Here is a 19382-nt window from a genome sequence, read left to right as displayed (position 1 = left end):
TTGACACACTGGAATTGTTGCTCTGACCTACAAATGATTTGTTGCTGATTTTCAGTTATGCGTAGTGTCTGTGAAAATGTGCTTCTAATTAAACAACAATCTTACAACAATTGTTGGTTTCCATCATCACAATGGCTAGAGATCTTTCACAGGGTTCACCGCTGACAGTACCAAGATTTACAAGTTTAGTGGTGAGTGCAGAATATGCCGAACCCCATCATTTTGAGGATGCTGCTGATGTGGCTCACCATAATAGTGCCATCTAAAAATGTGATTTGAGTCGTGTTTTACAGCAGAGATGTGTGTTAACTCTGGCCAGGTTTGAGGTCCCAAGGTCACCCAAGAGGTTCATCAGGCTCAGCTTCTTTCCTGGTCACTGAGATAATTGTGAATTGTCAATGAATTGTAACTTTTTCATACCTTCTATGTGGAACAAAGTTTCAATAAAATGCTCAACCAATCTGGAAAATGATAAATAAGAATACTAGATCAGTAGTTACCTATTTGTGAAGAAATCTTACGAGCCGTACAAATCTTATGCCATTATTTCACCATAATGATAATTGTTTGCACGTATAATAATGATAACAATCAGTAACTGAAAAGTTCAAGTAATTTTCAGAGAGACTGGACTCCTGAGCACACTCAGACTTCCCCACAATCAAATGCTAGCTGACTCTTAGGGTTTGACAAGACTACCAAGCAAATGTCGTGGCATGGCAGGTGATAGATTACAATCAGTGAGCTGAAATCCTCTTAGCTCCATAAGAAGACTGTGTTCTCTCAGCTGTATGGAGCTACGTTTGTCTAATCCTGTAGTAGAGAGGCTTTCTTACAGCATCACAGCACTACAGCATGGAGGAGTTCCTGATCCCTGAGGATGCTCGCTCTGAGCACCGCTTCTTCTCCCCCATCGGCTCGAGGAAAACCAGACTGGACTGTGGAAAGAACTTGATGCGCTGTGTCTTCACCACATACATCAGGGACTATATGAAACGAAATGGACTGCTGACTCTATCCGTGCTCGGTGTGTTTACAGGATGCATCCTTGGCTACACGCTCAGGGGATGTGAACTCTCCTCACAGGTACGGCAAGAAATTCACCTCATTAATCGTCCAGTCATATAACTATTATTTTTACTAGACGTTCACTATGAATGAGATAAATAAGGTCTTTATAGTTATAAAAGTTATACTACACTCAGTGCTGACTGATTTATTGTGGAATGGAGCTTTTGCAACTTGTTTATCATACATATATATATGATGTATGATGTTTGATCCACAAGTAATAAATTTGATCCATTTCTAGTTAGGATTAATATTATAGAACGTCCATGCAAGACGTTCTTGTTCCTGTTATCATTTACATATAACACTGGAAACATTTGTTCCCTCAAAAAAGGTTTCTTGAACTTAATAAGACAAAAAATGCAGCTTCAACAATCCAAAAATGTTTAAGAAACATTTACTACATTATATATTACACATGTTTTGTTTCCACTATGGGCTGCTGTAGAAAAAAGTCATGTATTAGAATAAACGCATTAATAATATTAATAAACCCTAATAAAATCAATCAAAACCTTCTGTCCAATCAGAATCAAGCATTTAACAGATTTGTGGTATCAGAGAATCATCTGTAAAACGGTCTATAAACTGAAATTGTAAAGTATTTTCTGTCATTACTGCATGTGGAAGCAATTGTAAACAACTATTCCCTCATTACTTTCTTTTTTTCTTCTTTCTTTCATCTAAAAATGTTAAATAATTTACAAAAAAACCCACCCTTTAATACATCAATAATTACACACAGATGAAAAAAAGCTGTATATGTTATGTTCCACGATACAAGTATAGAAATAATAATGAGTGGATTAATATAAACCCTGGTCCTAGTTGAATGAATGAATCAACACTTTGGCCAATCAGAATTGAGTAATTAACAGAGCTGTAATATAAACTCTGAAGTAAAGTAAACATCTGTAAACTTTCTCTAAAATGCATCTGCAATACATTCATTTCAATCAATCAGTCACTGTTGATGTGAAATCGATGTGAAATCAAAATGTCTTTGTTTTTTAAGGCAAAGATTTACCTCTCGTTCCCTGGTGAACTGCTGATGCGTATGCTAAAAATGCTCATTCTGCCCCTGATCACCTCAAGGTAACCATCAAAAGATATCAAATCAGAACTGCTGTTAAACTAATCATCATCTTACATTGTACATTTGAATTTGAAACCGATCCTGTGTTCAGTTTAATGTCAGGCCTGTCATCGATGGAATCCAAGGCGTGTTGTCATATGGGCTTACTCACTGTGACCTATTACCTGTGGACCACTTTCATTGCCGTGGTGGTTGGCATTGTACTGGTGGTGATCATCAAACCGGGCTTTGCGACAGACATGGAGAGCAACAGGCTGGGAGGAGGTCCGGTGATGACCTCAGCAGACGCTCTGCTCGACCTCGTCAGGTTTGAAGCACAAAATTGTCTAGAATGTCTTTATATGTTGTAGCATTACACTGGAATTATGAAGCACAACCTGTTCCGGCATGACAGTGCTCTTGTGCACAAAGCAAGCTCGATAAAGACATTGTTTTTCTAGGTTGGAGCACAAGAACTTGAGTGTCCTGCAAAGTGCCCTGACCTCATCCCCAGTCAACACCTTTGAGATTAACTGCAACACTGACTGCTTAAATCTGCAATTTCAAAGGTTATTTAATGGATAAATAAGTGTTCTAGGCTATGACCATACATGCCAGGAAAACACTCTGTTGTAGTTTTCCACATAGAACCTTTAAGGGTTCCTCCGGAGGGCCTTCTGTAGAGCCTGTGAGAAGTCTGAATTCAGAACTCAGAGAACATTTGATTTGCACATGGTTTCAGTTGACATTAGGTTAAAAATCTTCTAGCAGTTTGTCTCCTGATGTCTTTTCATCTCGTTTCTGGTGTTCATCTAAATCTGTGGAGTCCATGGCATTCTTTCCTACACAATCCGATTAAAGCAGAGGGTTAGTTGGGTTATTTTTAGTAATCTGTAAAGTGTTCAGCGCTGATCAGGGAGTCGGCCATTTTAAGGGTTGTCTCTCTTTCGATCGCGAAATCTTTTCAGTGCACTGGAATGTTTGCTTACTAAGAAAATCCCACAATACACTGCAAAAATCCATGTACTGCAAAATCCATCGATGCTCACTATGTTCCCTTATTGGAAATGAATGTGCTATGGGAGCTGAATGAGACGCAACCTAAATAAACGATGATCACTGGAGGCTTGATGCTTAACTTATGCCAGTATGCTGTTAATAACTTCTTTGCTTTAATTGTGTGTGTGTTTGTGGGTTTGAACTAACTTTAAGACATGTTCTTTCCATTTACATTAAAAGCTGATTTGTGTTTATTTCTGTTCCTTTAGAAACATGATTCCTTCAAATCTCATAGAGGCCACATTTCAGCAGGTGAGCGAGTCTACCTTTTTGTCTACACAATCTATTTCAAAGTCTTTTAGGCTGAAGTAATGCTCACCCTTACAATGTTCTAAAAAAGCCAGTACTTTTTACTATTGCTCCAATTGCAGGCCTTTCCGTCTTTGTTATTTTGCAGTACAAGACAGAACTTATTCCTCTTCTTAAAACACAAGACAGCATCGAGCAGCACAACTTGGTTTACTTGATGCCACACGACGATCATCCGGATGGTCACCATGTGTTACTTGACCTGACACCACCTCCTGATATTCACTACAAGGTGTATCCTGGAAGCAGCCACCAAATGAACGTGCTGGGGATCGTCATCTTCTCAGCCACTATGGGTGAGACATGTAACTGACACAAAAATTCTAAGTCAACACAAGTGTCTATGAGGGAAGCAGATTGAAAAACGAACACTCGCATGCTTTCAGGACTCCTGCTTGGCAAAATGGGTGAGCGTGGTGCACCTTTAGTCAACGTCTGCCAGTGTATCAATGAGTGTGTCATGAAGATCATCAATGCAGCGGTGTGGTAAGAGATAAGCAGCAAAAAATGGCACAAAAAATACTTAATAAAGATACTTAGGATGTGATTATATCATATCCACTACTTATTATAATTGCAAATATTGGTAAATAATGAAAAAAAATTATATATCTATAAAAAATTGTATGAAAAACAGAATACATTTCTATTATAATTTTTTATTGATTTTTTAGCTTTAAATTTTCTTATTTTATTGACAATTATTTTTAAGAAATCAATTCTTGAAGTGAACGAACTAATCTGCCAATAGAACAAGAACATTTAAAGCTTAAAAAATAATAAAATATTTATGTGTAAAAGTAGGTGTAATAATCATATATTTGTTTTTCTGTAAATTTAAATTTGACTACATTCTAGATATTTTAACCTGCTAAGGTATGTCCATGTCCTTTGTTGAAAGAAATAACATTCGACGATGGAGTAAAAGAAGGCATATCGATAAGTGGCTTAGTGCTTAGCATGTTTTCCTCGCACGTTTTCCTCAAGGTTGTGGGTTTGATTCCCGGCTTTCTCCCTGTGTGTGCAGAGTTTGTATGTTCTCCTTGTGCTTCAGGGATTTTCCTCTGGGTGCTCTGGTTTCCTCCCCCTGTCCAAAGACATGTGTTAAAGGTTGACTGGCATCGAACAATTATACGTAGTGTGTGCATGAGTGGGCGAGTGTGTGTGATTGTGCTCTGTGATGGGTTGTCACCCTGTCCAGGGTGTCCCCGATCTCCTTGGATAGATTCCAGGTTTCACTGTGACCCTGTGTACTGGAAATGGATGAATGGATCATGAAGTGTTCAGAGATTTGAACTCCCCAGCTGAGCATCTGGTCACTAGCTCAGGCCCTGCTCTTGGTTTGTCTCATTTTCTTTGGAAGGTATTTTCCCTTCGGCATCATCTTTCTGGTGGCTGCGAAGATCCTGGACATGAGTGAGCCCTCCACTCTGGGGAGGAAGCTGGGTTGGTATGCAGTGACCGTTCTGACTGGATTGTTTATCCATGGCTTCATTCTTCTTCCGCTATTTTATTTCCTCTTAACACGCAAAAACCCCTTCATTTACATCAGAGGATTGCTGCAAGCTATGGTCATTGCCTTAGCTACATCCTCAAGGTTAGAAAGAGCATTAAATAATTACCTGTTATATTATATCCACTATTGATCAATGTCTCAAAAAGCCAAATTTTAAAGAACCATCTGGTTATCATCTGGTTTATTAGCAATAATAGTAATAGAAATGAAAAAAAAAAAGAAACAATACTTTTAGTATGCTTGGGAATCACCCTCATGAAAGTTGTGTATGTATAAGAGATTAGATTAGATTAGATTAGATTAGATTCAACTTTATTGTCATTACACGTGTACAAGTACAAGGTGATGAAATGCAGTTTAGGTCTAACCAGAGTGCAATAGTAGCAAGTGCAGGATATACAGTTTTTTAGATCAAAATAATCTCAAGTTATATTAGAACCATTACAACCTTAATGTGAATCGAAAAACAAATTTACAATTTAAATAGCTTGTTTTTCCACCTGAAGTTTAATTTTAGAGAATTATGTCATTTCTTGGCTTTGTGTAATATAATTCTCTCCAGTTCTGCCACGCTGCCCATTACTATGAAGTGCTTACTGGAGAACTGTCACGTAGAAAGACAGATTGCACGCTTTGTCTTGCCCGTGGGAGCCACCATCAACATGGACGGCACTGCTCTCTACGAAGCGGTGGCAGCCATCTTCATCGCTCAGGTCAACGAGTATGAGCTGGATTTTGGACAGATGGTGACAATAAGGTAAACATACTGCCGCATTGTTTGGTGGCCTATAGCCAGAGATGGGGGACTTGAGTCATATGATTTGACTCGAGTCAGACTTAAGTTGAAAATTTGAGACTTGAGACTTGCTTGACAAATATTAAAAAAAGACTCGACTTGACTTTGACTTGACATTCATGACTTGAGACTTACTTGTGACTTGCACATGTGTGACCTTTGCCTATAGCATCACACGGATTTCCAATAAAGCAAACAGGAACTCAAACGTTACTTTAACACGTTTTAAGTCACGTTTACGTGTTAACGAAACACTGCTGCACAGAAATGTTTAAGAATTCTTCCAGAGAGACAACTAAAGAACTCTTATGCTTTTAGATTGGGCTTTTTCCACCAGTAAATGTGAAGTCTTTAGAAGTGAATGGAGATTAAACATAGCTGGGACTTTTCAGGTTGCCATGACAGCCACATACTGCATCTTGCTAGATCCAATAGCACATACTATACTGCAAAAAATCTTAGCAAGTTAAATTATCTTAAATATCGTCCAAACGATCCACTGCCTTTATTATAGGATTATGCGATAGACCAAATGTAAGATTATTATGAATTAAGCTTTAAATTTTCTTCTACTCTTAGCAGATTAGTTGGCTAATTTTAAGCACTAATTTCTAGAAAGAAGCATAACAATCTAGCAACAGAACAAGAAAACATAAAGATCTGAAATAGTTAAGTATGTCTAGAAATAGCAGTAAAAGTCTTATATGTGGATTATTATAATCTTATAACAAAGAAATAGTTAATAGTTAGATAATTTTTTAACAAATTCAAGATATAATTTGCTAAAATGTCATTTTTTTAGGGTACGGCACTAAATAGTAGGCATATATCAAAATAGTACGATTGAAGCATTGGGTTGACAACTTATATTCTTCCATAGTCAAACATTTAAAAATTTTCTACTCAGCAAGGTGTGTGTGTGTATGTGTGTGTGTGTGTGTGTGTGTGTGTGTGTGTGTGTGTGTGTGTGTGTGTGTGTGAGTGAGTGAGTGAGTGTGTGTGTGTATACAGTAGGTGATTAAAACTCATGGCCTGATCTGCTACAAGCTGCTTCAGCTGCTAGTGTGTTTTTTTCCAGCTGGAGAAGATTTTCTCCATCTTCCTAATTAGCTGAATCAACTGATCAATAAAAGTCTGAGATTTTTTAGTTGCTTCATTGTTGTGCTTCTTTCTGTAAAACCTTTCCACAGTGTCTCATTCGTAGCAGTAATTCAGAAGCGATTTCCTTCCTCGCAGCCCTTACCAGCTGGCAAAAAAACAGACTACCAGTTACTCAGCCCAGCTTGTATTTTGGCAGCTGACACAATGCTGGAATTTTCAGCAGGAAGCTCATTAAAATTATGCACGTCTAATTTACTCTCGGCTGCCTTGTACATGTGGTGTTTCATTTACACTGTTTGATTAGATCGAATCTACTTGTGCCTTGTTCACAAAATTAGCTGGTAAAAATAATCCATACTTCACACCATATGAAGCAAATTCACTAGACATTCACTAGATGAAAATTTCCACTAAAAAAATCTCTCCTTAAAAGTAACTGTCAGCTCGGCACAGGATGTTTTTACTGACATTCTTCTCTGTACCGGACAGCATAACAGCCACGGCTGCAAGCATCGGTGCTGCAGGGATCCCTCAGGCTGGCCTTGTAACCATGGTGATAGTGCTGACATCTGTAGGATTGCCACCGGATGACGTCACGCTGATTGTAGCCATCGACTGGATTCTGCAAGTTGAACATAACTTCTATATCCCTAGTGTTGTCAATTTATATAATGAAAATTTCAATAATGTCAAAAAAAGTGCTGTTTTTTAGGAAGTTCTTTAAACATGCAATATACCTTAAACGATGGACAACAAAAATAAGAAACAAAATCAAATTGTTTTTGTTGTAAATTGTATTGTTTCTAATACTTTAATATTTTTCTTCATTGTTTAATGATCATGTATACAGAATACGATCTCGTATAATTTCTACCACAGAGCTGTTAAATGCTTGACTCTGATTGGTCAAAAGAAGATTGAGTCAATTTATTAAATAGTTCCAGCTACGAGGTTTATACCAACATGCTCGTTTTAAGACGTTCATTGTTTCTATATTAACAACATCTTGAAAACCAGGGATCAGCGATAAAGTTTTCTCTCAGGAGTTTATGGAGTGTTTCGGGAAGAAATCTTCAGTGTCAGCAGAAGTTTTCTGCCACACTAAAGTCTTGGGAACAGAGTGTTTTCCTTTTTCTTTAATTATTGACGTGCTTTTTTATCTTACGAACTAGTAAATGGCTGATTCTAGCTGTTATACAGCAAGCGATAACTGGAACTTGTGTTACAGAGTAGGAAATATAACAGTCAGTATAGCTGCCTCACACACCTGGGTATGCCTCAACTCTGTGTGCATAAAGATTGCATGTTCTCCCCGTTCTTCATGGCTTTTGTGCTGCGTTATCAGCATCACTAAATTGAACTCAGTGTGTAAATTGATATGTGGATAGGCTGGATGAATGGATTCATGTTTCGTTCAATAATTAATTCATAAAAATGGTAACTTTCAGCTTCCTGTGATTGAAAGTGTTAGATAAAGTAGGCTCTACAGTAGACCAGTGCGTCAATTATTTTCTGTTTCATTTACATTTACAGCATTTGGCACACGCCCTTATCCAGAGCGACGTACATAAGTGCTTAAATCTCTGGATACACTGGATACATTAATGCTGGTTCACTAGGTTACACATTTAAGATACCATGAGTTTAAAACATTGTTCAAAGTTACAATGAAAAAGTGTTAAAGGTTGTGTGGTTTGTTTTTTTGTTACGCCTCCCCTAGGAAGAAGTAAACACCCCCCCCCACACACACACACTCTCCACCGCGACTGTAAATAGTATGATTTGTCTATAAAATTATTATAAGTACACCTCTGCATAACATTGTATCCTTATGAACGTTAAAGAAAACAAAAAAGAAAAATGAAAGAAATATAGATCAACTTACAACAAAGAATAACTTTTAGAAAGATTAACATTTTAGTCTGTAACAGAAAAGACTTAAAGTGCATCAATTTGCCTGAAATAAAAAAAAAATTGCAATCCTTATTTAAACTGTAAACATTTTTGGACCATTTGATACTGAAAAATAAAATGTAATATAATCAATAAATAATAATAAATTCTAATTGATCAGCAACATTAACTCAGGAGCACAATAGGCGCGCCCCACTATTTGAGATGGACTGCTTTAGATCCACCACGAGTCCAACTAGTATAAAGCAACTACTGAAGATGAATGGAAGTGTTAGTAAATTGCTGTGGTCAGTGTTGAAGTAAAAGTAACTCCTTTTGGCATCAAACAACTGTATGATTGATTATGTTCCTCTAACAGCATTCTCCATTGTGTTTTATTCCTAATGCAGAAAACAGTCAAGAGTCGGTAAAAGTATGTATATGCTTGAGGCATGGACTGGAGTGTTTTATCTGTCTTATCTGTTCTTACTTTTTCCTTTCGAAGGGACCGTTTTCGGACAATGATTAACGTACTAGGAGACTCCCTGGCAGCTGGAATCATCGGCCACTTGTGTCGGAAAAAATTTGCCCCTGATAAACGGGTAAGGACAAACCAGCTTGCAGTCTATACATCATATATAGGACTGCAGATAAGATTAGATTAGATTAAATCACATTTAAACAGTGTCATATATTGACATTTAATATTTATGTTGCTACCAAATTAATGCTACATATAAAAAAAACAACTCATAAGACAAATAGCTGCTTTTGACATTAATCTGTCCCTCCCAGGGGTCAGCCAGTGGATCACGCCAGAATAGGAATCACAGCCAAAACATGGACGATGTTCATTTGGCTGACGTGCCGCTGCTTGCAGGAAAAGACTGCATGTACGAGGTGGTTGGAGACACGGTTATTGAGCGACCCACTATCTACTATAACATCTGTCAAGTTTAACCTCGCAAGTGCCTTACAGCCATAACATTTTAGAGACAAGTCACTACCTTTGTGACTCTGCTGGTAGTTAACAGAACAAATGTTCAAGAATTATTCCAGATTGTGTTGATTTAAAAAAGAAAGAAAGAAAGAAAAGTAATGTTGCATGAAAAGAACAAAAGGCCCTACTCTATAAATGCTGGCATTGCACGTTATGAGAGAGTCGTTCATATCAGCAGTTAGACAAAGATGTATTGCCTTAAAACAGACTAAAAGTCTGACTACATTTTGTCTTTTACCACTTTGTAAAGTCTAAGAGCTACACACGTGGACAGAATTGTTGGTACCCTTCCATCACAGAAAGAAAAACCCACAATGGTCTGTGAAATAACTAAAAAAAATAAAAATGTACTGAAAATTGACTAATGAATATCAGACATTGCTTTTGAATGGTTCAAGACAAACAAACTAATGAAACTGGTCTGGACAAAAATAATGGTACCCATAGAAAAAATTAAAAAATAATTTGACCATAGGGACATGTTCAACTAAAGCATGTCCTGTAATTAGGATCACAGTCAGTCTGCTTATTTAAAGGGTAAAAAGTCGTCACTGTGCTGGTTGGTGTCGTGGCGTGAACCACACTGAACATGGACCACAGAAAGCTAAGTAGAGAAGTCCAAAGTGGGCTTAATGGAAGACGACTGAGTAGGACTCCACTTGGACATATGAGACAAAACTGGAGCTCTATGTTCACAGATGCAAAAATGAAGCATACAAAGAAAAGAACTCTGGACCTACTGTGAAACATGGAGGAGGTTCAGTTATGTTCTGGGGCTGCTTCGCTACATCTGGCACACGGAGTCTTGAATCTGTGCATTGTACAATCAAATTTCAAGACTATCAAGTCATTCTGGAGCGTAATGTGCTGCCGAATATCAGAACGTCTGGTCTCAGTCGCAGGTCATGGGTCCACCAACAGGATAAAGACCCAAAACACACAGTTAAAAACATCCAAGAATGGCTAAGAACAAAACACTGGACTATTCTGTAGTGGCCTTCTATAAGCCTGATCTAAATCCTATTGAACATCTGTGGAAAGAGCTGAAACATGCAGTCTGGGGAAGGCATCCTCAGAGAGCTGGAGCAGTTTGCTCACAAGGCCTGGGCCAAAATACCTGTGGACAGGCGCACAAGTCTCATTCATTGTTACAGAAGTCGCTGTACCATCAGTTAACGGTACCATCATTTTTGTCCAGGTCCTGAACATCCCAGGAATAAAATTGCGTCACTGAAGTTCAATGGCACTGTAATTTTCATTCTCAAGATGAAAATAGATAGAAAGCTTTTTCCAGTTTTAAATAAGTTGACCTTTTTCTGAATGATTTTATGCATCTTATTGATGCCTCATGATTGTCTGGTTTAATAATTGCATGAATGTTTAGGTATTCCTAAAAGAAAAGTGGACGGTGAGTGTACAGAGGAGTCTAGATCTGTACTAGGAATGCATTCGTTTGCCTAAAACCGGCAGCACTGTCACTTCTCAGACACGTCCTTTTAGAAGTCAGTCAAAAAGAGCTGGTATGTCTGCAGGCTTTTGGCCACACTGAGCCTTTGTGATTGTCCAGAGGTCAAGACAACCGTTCTCTTTTATGTACTGGTCATTTTATGGTTAAAACAAGAGCATAATCTTTCCAGATGCTTGCATGTGCAGTATGTAAACATCCTCTGAGAATTTTTTAGATTTAAAGAAATCTATTACTTTATTTCCATAATGTGCAATAATTCCATTTTTCAGTAGTTTAACAACTCAACAAGTGTTTTTTGTCAACAAGATTAGCTGCAGATTTAATCAAACTGAACATGAGTTTATGTCTAATTAAATAATGAGAGACTTGTTTAGCTTCCTGAAATACATCACTAGCACTTTAGCCATTCAATAGTGGAATTAAATACTGTAAAGTATTGCATAAAAAAAAGGGAATTTACAAGAAAACAATGGTGTTTATTGGTAAATACATAAAAAGATACTACAAGAGCTCAGAGCATACTTCTGATGAAGTAGACAAATGTGAAACACGTACGCTGCATGATGTCAAGGCTACAGCTAAGTAACATCAAATGAACATGCATATAATGGGAAAAAAAGAAATTTTACACGACTCTAGGGTGAGCATAAACCAATCAAAAAAAAGTCAATAAATGTTTAATATTCTGTTTATATTCAGTTATTCATTATACTAAATCTCACACCAAGCATGTCAAATATTTATATACAGTGTGTAAGTTAAAGAAATTGAAGACTACATTACAGACCACGTAGGAAAACAAAAACAAACCAATGAATATTTTACTCAGATCAAAGAACAGCTTTTTCTTCACCAAATGCCAATTTCTGACAGCTTGTGTGAGGACAACGACCCGTCATACAATTAAAACGAAATAACGACCAATTCCACCATGTAGGATGTAGGAGAGTTGCCTAACAATTGAGAAAAGGGGTTGATGCAGAAAAGTTTGTTTGTGGTTTAAAAAAAAACTTGCAAAACTTAAATAGTAGCTGCAAAAGAATACAAACTTATTTATACAGCAAAAGGGTTCAAACACAATTGCATAAATCAGCACAATGATGCGTACTCTCCAGCTGCTTTGGTCCTTAAACTTAAATCACGACCGATCCGATAGATTACATGGGGGATATGTGGGTGGAATATTTACAAGGTCTATACAATAAGGGCTGCACTCTGTAGGGTTCTAAAACCAGCCATATAGCAAAGCAAATTGATCGAATCCAGAAGTGAAAATGGTAGAATTAGGTTTACGTAGAGCCACAGAGATGTGACACTGACCATCAGCATCTGGTTCCATCGGCCAAAATTGTCAGACTGACTCGAGGAAATAACCCGCCCACAACAAACATTCAACCATGGTAAATGCTACACAATAAGACAAAACTAGTGCTGCGATGACACTGTAATATGACCCTATGTAACATTTACTTATGGTTCGATGCTTTATGGCATCAGATAGTAAATCAAACAGTGAGAAACACTACAAAAAATATTAAACATATGAAGATAAAACTTTTAGGCCATGTAGCCCACTCTTTTGAGCCAATTCGTTCAATTCCAGATTAATAAACAGCAATACTACTACTAACCTATTTATTTTAACAAAGGTACATTAATAATTTTTACTCAAACAAACATGGACATAGGAGGAAAGAGACAAGTATACAAGTTCCAAAAGCAATACTTTCTGTCCTTTTATTTGTGAGACTTGCTGGTCTTGAAGGAGACCTGGAGGACCTTGTCTCCCAGACGGTATCCGTTGAGGCTGGCGATGGCCATGGCCGCCTCTTCGTAATTGGTCATTGTGACGAAACCAAAACCTCTGCATTTGTTGGTGTTGAAGTCGCGGATGACTTTGACGTTGGTGACTGCGCCGAAGGGGCCGAACATCTGCCACAGAAGGCCTTCGTCGCAATCTTGACCCAGATTGTAAATGAAGATGCACCAGCCAGGGGTCGAGCTCCCGGATACATTCATGCTAGAGACACTACTCATGTGGTCTACACTCATTGGTGAGAACCTAGAGAAACACGAAAGTTAGACAACACTGAGGGGAAAGTGTTTAATGTACCATGAGAACTCATGAATTAAAAGCTAGTTTTTTTCATCCATATCACTAACTTGTCTCAAAGTTTATATTACCAAATGTTAATTGTTAATTGTTAATAAGGTGACTGGACTGTTGGTATCAGAATCAGCTTTATTGCCAGGCATGTTTTCACAAGCGAGGAATTTCTTTTAATGACAGAAGCTCCACAGTGTAACAGAATGACCTACAGTCTAAACAAAATTGTATGTACACATTTACAGGTGTGAAATAAAAGCGAAAGTATAAAATACGGTGCTGTCATCAGGTCCCTCATGTCTTTACTTATTACAAGAGGGCAACAGATCAGTTCAGAAAATTGTGACCAGTGTCCTTTGACATGCCAATAAAATGCATGTGTGAACTGTCACTTTTTAAAATCGTAACACACATAGAAGTGTGGATAATTACCATGGCAGTGTATTAGGTGAGAGATTCATCTTCAATAAAAGATGAATTGTGGGAATTGTCACACACCTCTACTTCAGGATTGGACACTGACCTGAACCTCTGGGTCTGGTGATGAACAGGGCCTCCAAAGCGCCTAGACTGTGTGTGATAGAACTGGGACAGCAGCTGCGAGTTCTTTGCCTGGTTGGGATTTGCTGCAAACTTCACTGTGATGGGCTCAGATGCTCCAGGGGGCTTCTGACCATTCAGACCTTTAATGGCATCTTCTGCTTCAATTCTCCTGTCAAAGCGAATGAAGGCGACTCCACGTGACAAGCCTGGAATGGGAGGTGTTATATGATGTTAAGGAAAAAAGAAAGTAGCAAAAAGTAGTTAGAAGCATTAACTAATTCAGACACATGCCTTTACCTGAAGCCTGATCTACCAGCACCCTTGAGTTTATGATGCGTCCATACTGGGTAAATAAGTCTTCCACATCTTTCTGGGTCATGGTCTTGGGCAAGCCACTAATGTAAAGATTGGCATCTTTAATTGAGTCAGAGCTTGGCCTGGCATAAGAGACCTAATAAAGGGAGAAAAAAATATTTAAGAAACTCAAACATGCAAAAATCAATAGTATTGACTGCTTATAGAAATGCAACAAAGCATCAAAAGTCAATCAGAGGCAACAACCATCCCAATAAATTAAATATAATCACAGTTGTTTTTACAAGATTAAGGAGGAAAAAAATGACAAATTTTCCCATGGATGACAGCGTTACATACTAGGTCTAAATATAAATAAATAAATAAAAAACAAAAAAAAAAATTCAAATTGAAAAAAGGGACAATTTCCACATCAAACAATCCCTTCCAAGGGGCGAAAAAGTAAAATAAAGTCAACAGGGATTGATGTGCAGGACTTTGGTTCGGCACAATGTCATACTCAAGCAAATGACCACTCCAGCCTCCCTCACCTAAACAAAATCTTTTAAAAATAAATAATGAAAATCATTAAAAAAAATAATCCCACATGTATTCAAGTGTTGGAGGCAAAACATCATTCTTAAGACTGAGGGGGGAAAAAATAAAGTCAAAAAACTTCAGTATAATCCTGTACCGAAAAGAAAACTATGCCAGATCGATAAGGAAAGCCAATTGTCAAAATCATAGGGGTCAAAGCCTGATAAACTGAAAAAGCTGACAAGTAAAAACATAGCAGGCAGAGAAAGCATAAACGAAGCAAAACAAGCAAACAAACCAAAAAAAAAGTACTTATACCTCTGTAAAAGTGTATTTCTTACTGAGAAACACACTGGACAGTATTGGGATTTTTCCTTTACTGCCTAGCAAACTACTGGAAGAACAAGTCATATCTATCAGTTTACACATGGATACAAGAACAGCGCTTTGCACGTTACCTTGATAGTTTTAGACTGTAGTCTCAGCCCATTGAGAGTACTGATTGCCCTTTCTGCATCACTAGGGTTAATATAGTTAACAAATCCGTACCCTAAACTGTGGCCTAGAGAAAAAAAAAAAGGAAAAAACAAAATAAAAACAACAAACGATTGTCCACATCCTGCAGACTGAATCAGTTTTCAGAAAGGAAAACACAAAACAAAACAAAGGTTACAATGCAGTAGAAAAAAAATGTACATGACTTTCATAATTAGTAAACCTCAAATGAAACGGTTACATTATAGTTTAAAAAAATTAAAAAGGTGCATCACACAAGAAAAATAAGAAACAGCTTCAATAAGTTAAAATAAACACAAGCCAGTTGTTTTACATTTTCAAATTAAAAACAAAAATTCCACATCAATTCACATCAACTCAAAAGAAAAATCTTAAATTACAGATTTTACCTTATTTATGGTTAGCCATAAAAATTAAAAAAAAAAAAAAAACACATCGAAAGGAATGAATAAATAAAAATACTAAGAAACCATACCATATACACAAAAAGGCATACAGGTGACCCAAATGGACAACTTTACATTAAATGCTTCCAGACTCCTTCGGTTAAAGCAAAATGTGAAAAATTGGTTCATTTAAAAGTTAAAAGAAAAGAGTACATTTAAAACAAGTTGTTTACAACATGAAATATAGAAACACGCTCATTGGCAAGGTTAGTCTTAAACATTTGGTGCAGAGGGAAGAAAATCAATAAGAGAAGCAGTTCTACTAGACCATTTTGCAATCCTTACCTCCCATTTTGTCCCGAATAAGTTTGGCAGACTCCACCTCACCGATGCTGCTGAACAGACTACGCAGCTCATCCTGCGACATGTTCTGTGGCAAGTAATTGACTATCAGGTTAGTTTTAGCATCTTTTGGCTCGTCTCCTAAGTGGCTTTCAAAACCATTAGGAAGGCTGTAGGCGTCCTGCTCAAAAAATGAAGGAGAAAGCCCTTCAGGAGTCTAGGAGACACAAATCAGCCATTCAAAATGCAGTTTAATCAACATCAACACTGTTGTATTGTATAAAATAATAATTAAAGTGTTGGTTCTGCAGCACTTGTGCTTGGGCAACCAGAACACAGAATACACAGGCAGCACTTCTCCCTCTCGTGTGTGTGCTCACAGACACATTAATGTGACCTCAGGTGTTATGAGTGTACATATGGGAAAGGGCTTGAAAGCTAAACTGTGGTTGAAGTTTATTCACCAGTGCACTTACCTTCATGCTGGCTCCCTTGCCAAGCTGCTGCAAATCTCTGTCATTACCTTGGCTCTGCACCTCACAAACCTACAGTAATAAAAATGATGTAAATAAATAAAACATGTGCACACTAAATAAATAAATATGCCCAGACCTCTTGATCCACACCAAGAGACTGGGTGTTTGTTTTTATTATTTTGGCACTATTACATAAATCTATATTGTAGGTTACCTGGCATTGAGTGTAGGCACAAGTTATTCATAATAAACATAGCTACTTAACAGTTTATTATGAACAACTTGTGCCTACACTCGAAGCCAGGTCACCTACAATATAGATTCACTTTATAAACAAACAATTGCTGACTGGAGCCCATCTTTTGCTAAGAACAATTCATCAGCCACCACCTACCTTTTACATTTGTGGAGCATGGCGCAAAAAACCTTACTGCATGTTATAGTGCCAAACTAATAAACACAAACACCCAAAACCAAAAAAATTTGAATCATGCTGTGTTCTCTACATGCATTCGTGATGATGCAAGAAGAACAAAGGCACAGGGGTTCAATAGAATCATGGGAGCATGAAACTAGACCTGCAGGGGCTCCAGGAACAATCACACATTGAATGGGACTACAGCAAGCATGCTCAGTGTATAATAAAAAAAAACAATAGTCCTCATCATTGTCTATCACGTGTTAACTGGTAGATTTTTTTGAAGGAAGTGTGTCATGTTTATCTATTGCCAGGAGACAGCTCTGTCCTGATGGTTTTTTTTTAAAACATTCATTGCTATTGGCTTGCATGTTTTTAAGTCATTTAATGAAAAAAAAAATATCACATCATTATATATGCTCACTACATAAGGGATGGCCTATATAGTGCACCTAATAACAGTGCTATTTGAGATGCAGATACAATTAAGATTCAGTGTACAAAAAATTGTTTCTGGGGATCTGGTGAGATATTACTTACCTTCAGGTATCTTATGTGTCCCCTTCTTACAGCCATGTGTAAACCAAACACAACCAAATCACGAACCTGAAAACAGAGAGAAACCAAATCATTAAAAATTTCAAATAAACTCTTGTAAATACACACAATGAAACAGAAAAGAATCTTCCCCGAAAGGACTACTGGTGTCCCCTTGCACAACCTTCAAGAACTGTGTATATCCAGAGTAAGGAAAAGAGCTCAGAAAATCACTCCGGCTCCCTCAAACCAAGCGGATGATATCGAGCCCCAAACACCAGAAAAATGGGGCACAGGAAGTTTCTTCCCCTTGGCAATCTACTACATTTACAGCATTTATCAGACACCTTTATCCAGAGTGACTTAAAGTTTATTTCAGTTTATACAACTGAGCAATTAACGGTTAAGGGCCTTACTCAGGGGCCCAGCAATGGCAGCCTGGTGGACCTGGGATTCGAACTCATGACCTTCCAGCCACCTTAACCACTAGGCTACCACATCTACCTCATAAAGTTATATTTCCCACATTACGCAATAAAAATGTGCAATAATCTTATATTTAATTGATATAACCTCCATCCTAGTACATACCTGCATACAATTTACATCCCATATAGTTTATTTATTTTTTTAATTAATTATTTCTTTTTTTCGTACTTTTTTTTGTCTATTTGCAATTACACACGTGTATTTTTATTTAGTTATTTATTGCCCGTGTTGCAAATGACAAATTCCCTGAATGTTCACGCAAACTTTGCAATAAAAATCCTTCTGATTCTGAAAACGTAAGATATACGTAAGCAATATAAGAGGGAAATCTAAAATGTAAAAAAATCTATAAAAAAAAAACAAAAACAAAAAAAACAACACTGCTACCATAAACACTAGCCTTAACAAGTTACAAATTTATAAACTGAATTTAGTTGTAAAAACAAATATATATTAAACATAAATAAGCACGTACCCGGCGTTAGCCTGGTACATAAATGTTAGCTAGCTAGCATAAAAAAACTAGCACACTTTTTGCTAACAAAAGCTCGTTAACTAGTCTTTAGCAACTACTAGCACTATTTGTTTTCTTTTTAGTTTTTAATAATACAGCACTTAAAAAAAAAAAACTTTGTGTGAGCAACGTTCAGACAGCTAGATGTTATTCGGCTAGCTACATTTAGCCACCACAGCTAGCATCCCCGAGAGCAACGTGCATATCGAATGCTAATCTCCTTCAAAAGCGCGCGCGCACACACACACACACAAACAACATTCACAGAGAGCAAATAAAAGAACAGATTTCAAAACTGTAACCCTGAGCAACACCAGCAGCTTTCATTCACGTTCGTTAGCTAACATTTAAACGTAAATCCTTAGCGTTTAGCTTCAGTTAGCTAAACAGACACCGGGCCTCACGTGCTAGCTCATCCTCTGCGCGCGCCCTGACAAAGACTCGAACGTTTTCGCTTAAGTACCAAATATACATCTATAGTAACAATAATAATAATAATAATAATAATAATAATACTAAACACGATACCTTATTTCCTCACCGTTAAGCACTGCTAACTTTAGAACAAGCGTATATTGCAGTAACACGACCGAATGAATGTCCTCGCGCTGACTGAACAATACCGAAGCGCCTGTACCGGATGTGGTGAAGAGGTCTGTGCGACTCGCCCCGCCCACTTCGAATAGGCCCAACCCAAATAGCTGCCTATTGGACACAGAGTGCACACTATATAGAAAGAGAACCGTTTGTTTAAACGCTATGTAGGAAACCTATATATAACCTAGAACGTTATTTGGGACTCTGCCATGGCTGTAGATTTCTCATGGTATCTCAGCGCCATGTTCGGCCATGTAAAATAACATGGTAGTGCTGCAATATATCAGAGTATAATACATTATACTGCATGGGCTAAAACTATAGAAATCAACAGTGTT

The 19382-nt window shown here is 37.5% G+C and overlaps 2 protein-coding genes across 4 annotated transcripts; one reads left to right on the top strand and one right to left on the bottom strand.

Moving 5' to 3' along the window:
* The first annotated feature begins 873 nt into the window (after positions 1-873).
* On the top strand, positions 874-9871 carry slc1a8a (solute carrier family 1 member 8a). Its single transcript, XM_060878894.1, has 11 exons — positions 874-1086; positions 2087-2166; positions 2259-2474; positions 3415-3457; positions 3603-3810; positions 3901-4000; positions 4878-5111; positions 5593-5787; positions 7417-7551; positions 9326-9422; positions 9616-9871. The coding sequence occupies exons 1-11, from the start codon at positions 955-957 to the stop codon at positions 9778-9780; spliced, it is 1605 nt and encodes a 534-aa protein (XP_060734877.1). The 5' UTR covers positions 874-954; the 3' UTR covers positions 9781-9871.
* A 1872-nt stretch (positions 9872-11743) lies between these two features.
* On the bottom strand, positions 11744-19087 carry elavl1b (ELAV like RNA binding protein 1b). 3 transcript variants are annotated; one of them, XM_060878879.1, is made up of 8 exons: positions 18976-19087; positions 17448-17513; positions 16490-16558; positions 16017-16230; positions 15228-15331; positions 14230-14389; positions 13919-14144; positions 11744-13350 (listed from the first exon to the last, which is right to left on the bottom strand). In XM_060878879.1, exons 2-8 carry the CDS (start codon positions 17481-17483, stop codon positions 13026-13028), a joined length of 1134 nt encoding a protein of 377 aa, XP_060734862.1. In that variant the 5' UTR covers positions 17484-17513; positions 18976-19087; the 3' UTR covers positions 11744-13025. The 3 variants fall into 3 exon arrangements, with proteins under 3 accessions (XP_060734862.1, XP_060734876.1, XP_060734872.1); XM_060878893.1 differs by having other exon boundaries at positions 14236-14389; XM_060878889.1 differs by having other exon boundaries at positions 18989-19072.
* Positions 19088-19382: the final 295 nt, after the last annotated feature.

This window comes from Tachysurus vachellii, chromosome 1, assembly GCF_030014155.1.
Source record: "Tachysurus vachellii isolate PV-2020 chromosome 1, HZAU_Pvac_v1, whole genome shotgun sequence".
Lineage (NCBI taxonomy): Eukaryota > Metazoa > Chordata > Actinopteri > Siluriformes > Bagridae > Tachysurus > Tachysurus vachellii.
Note: the sequence above shows the minus strand (reverse complement) of the source record. Positions and strands in the feature narration are given on the sequence as shown.

Excerpts from the sequence above, each read along its gene's own strand:
- elavl1b (XM_060878879.1), bottom strand. The coding sequence starts at position 17,483 with ATGGCTGTAAGAAGGGGACACATAAGATACCTGAAG. Across the intron at positions 14,390-15,227 it reads TACAGTCTAAAACTATCAAG|GTCTCTTATGCCAGGCCAAG; the intron begins GTAACGTGCAAA and ends TCCCTTTATTAG. Across the intron at positions 13,351-13,918 it reads CACCAGACCCAGAGGTTCAG|GTTCTCACCAATGAGTGTAG; the intron begins GTCAGTGTCCAA and ends GTGTTTCTCTAG.
- slc1a8a (XM_060878894.1), top strand. The coding sequence starts at position 955 with ATGCGCTGTGTCTTCACCACATACATCAGGGACTATATGAAACGAAAT. Across the intron at positions 3,458-3,602 it reads TAGAGGCCACATTTCAGCAG|TACAAGACAGAACTTATTCC; the intron begins GTGAGCGAGTCT and ends GTTATTTTGCAG. Across the intron at positions 3,811-3,900 it reads CATCTTCTCAGCCACTATGG|GACTCCTGCTTGGCAAAATG; the intron begins GTGAGACATGTA and ends GCATGCTTTCAG.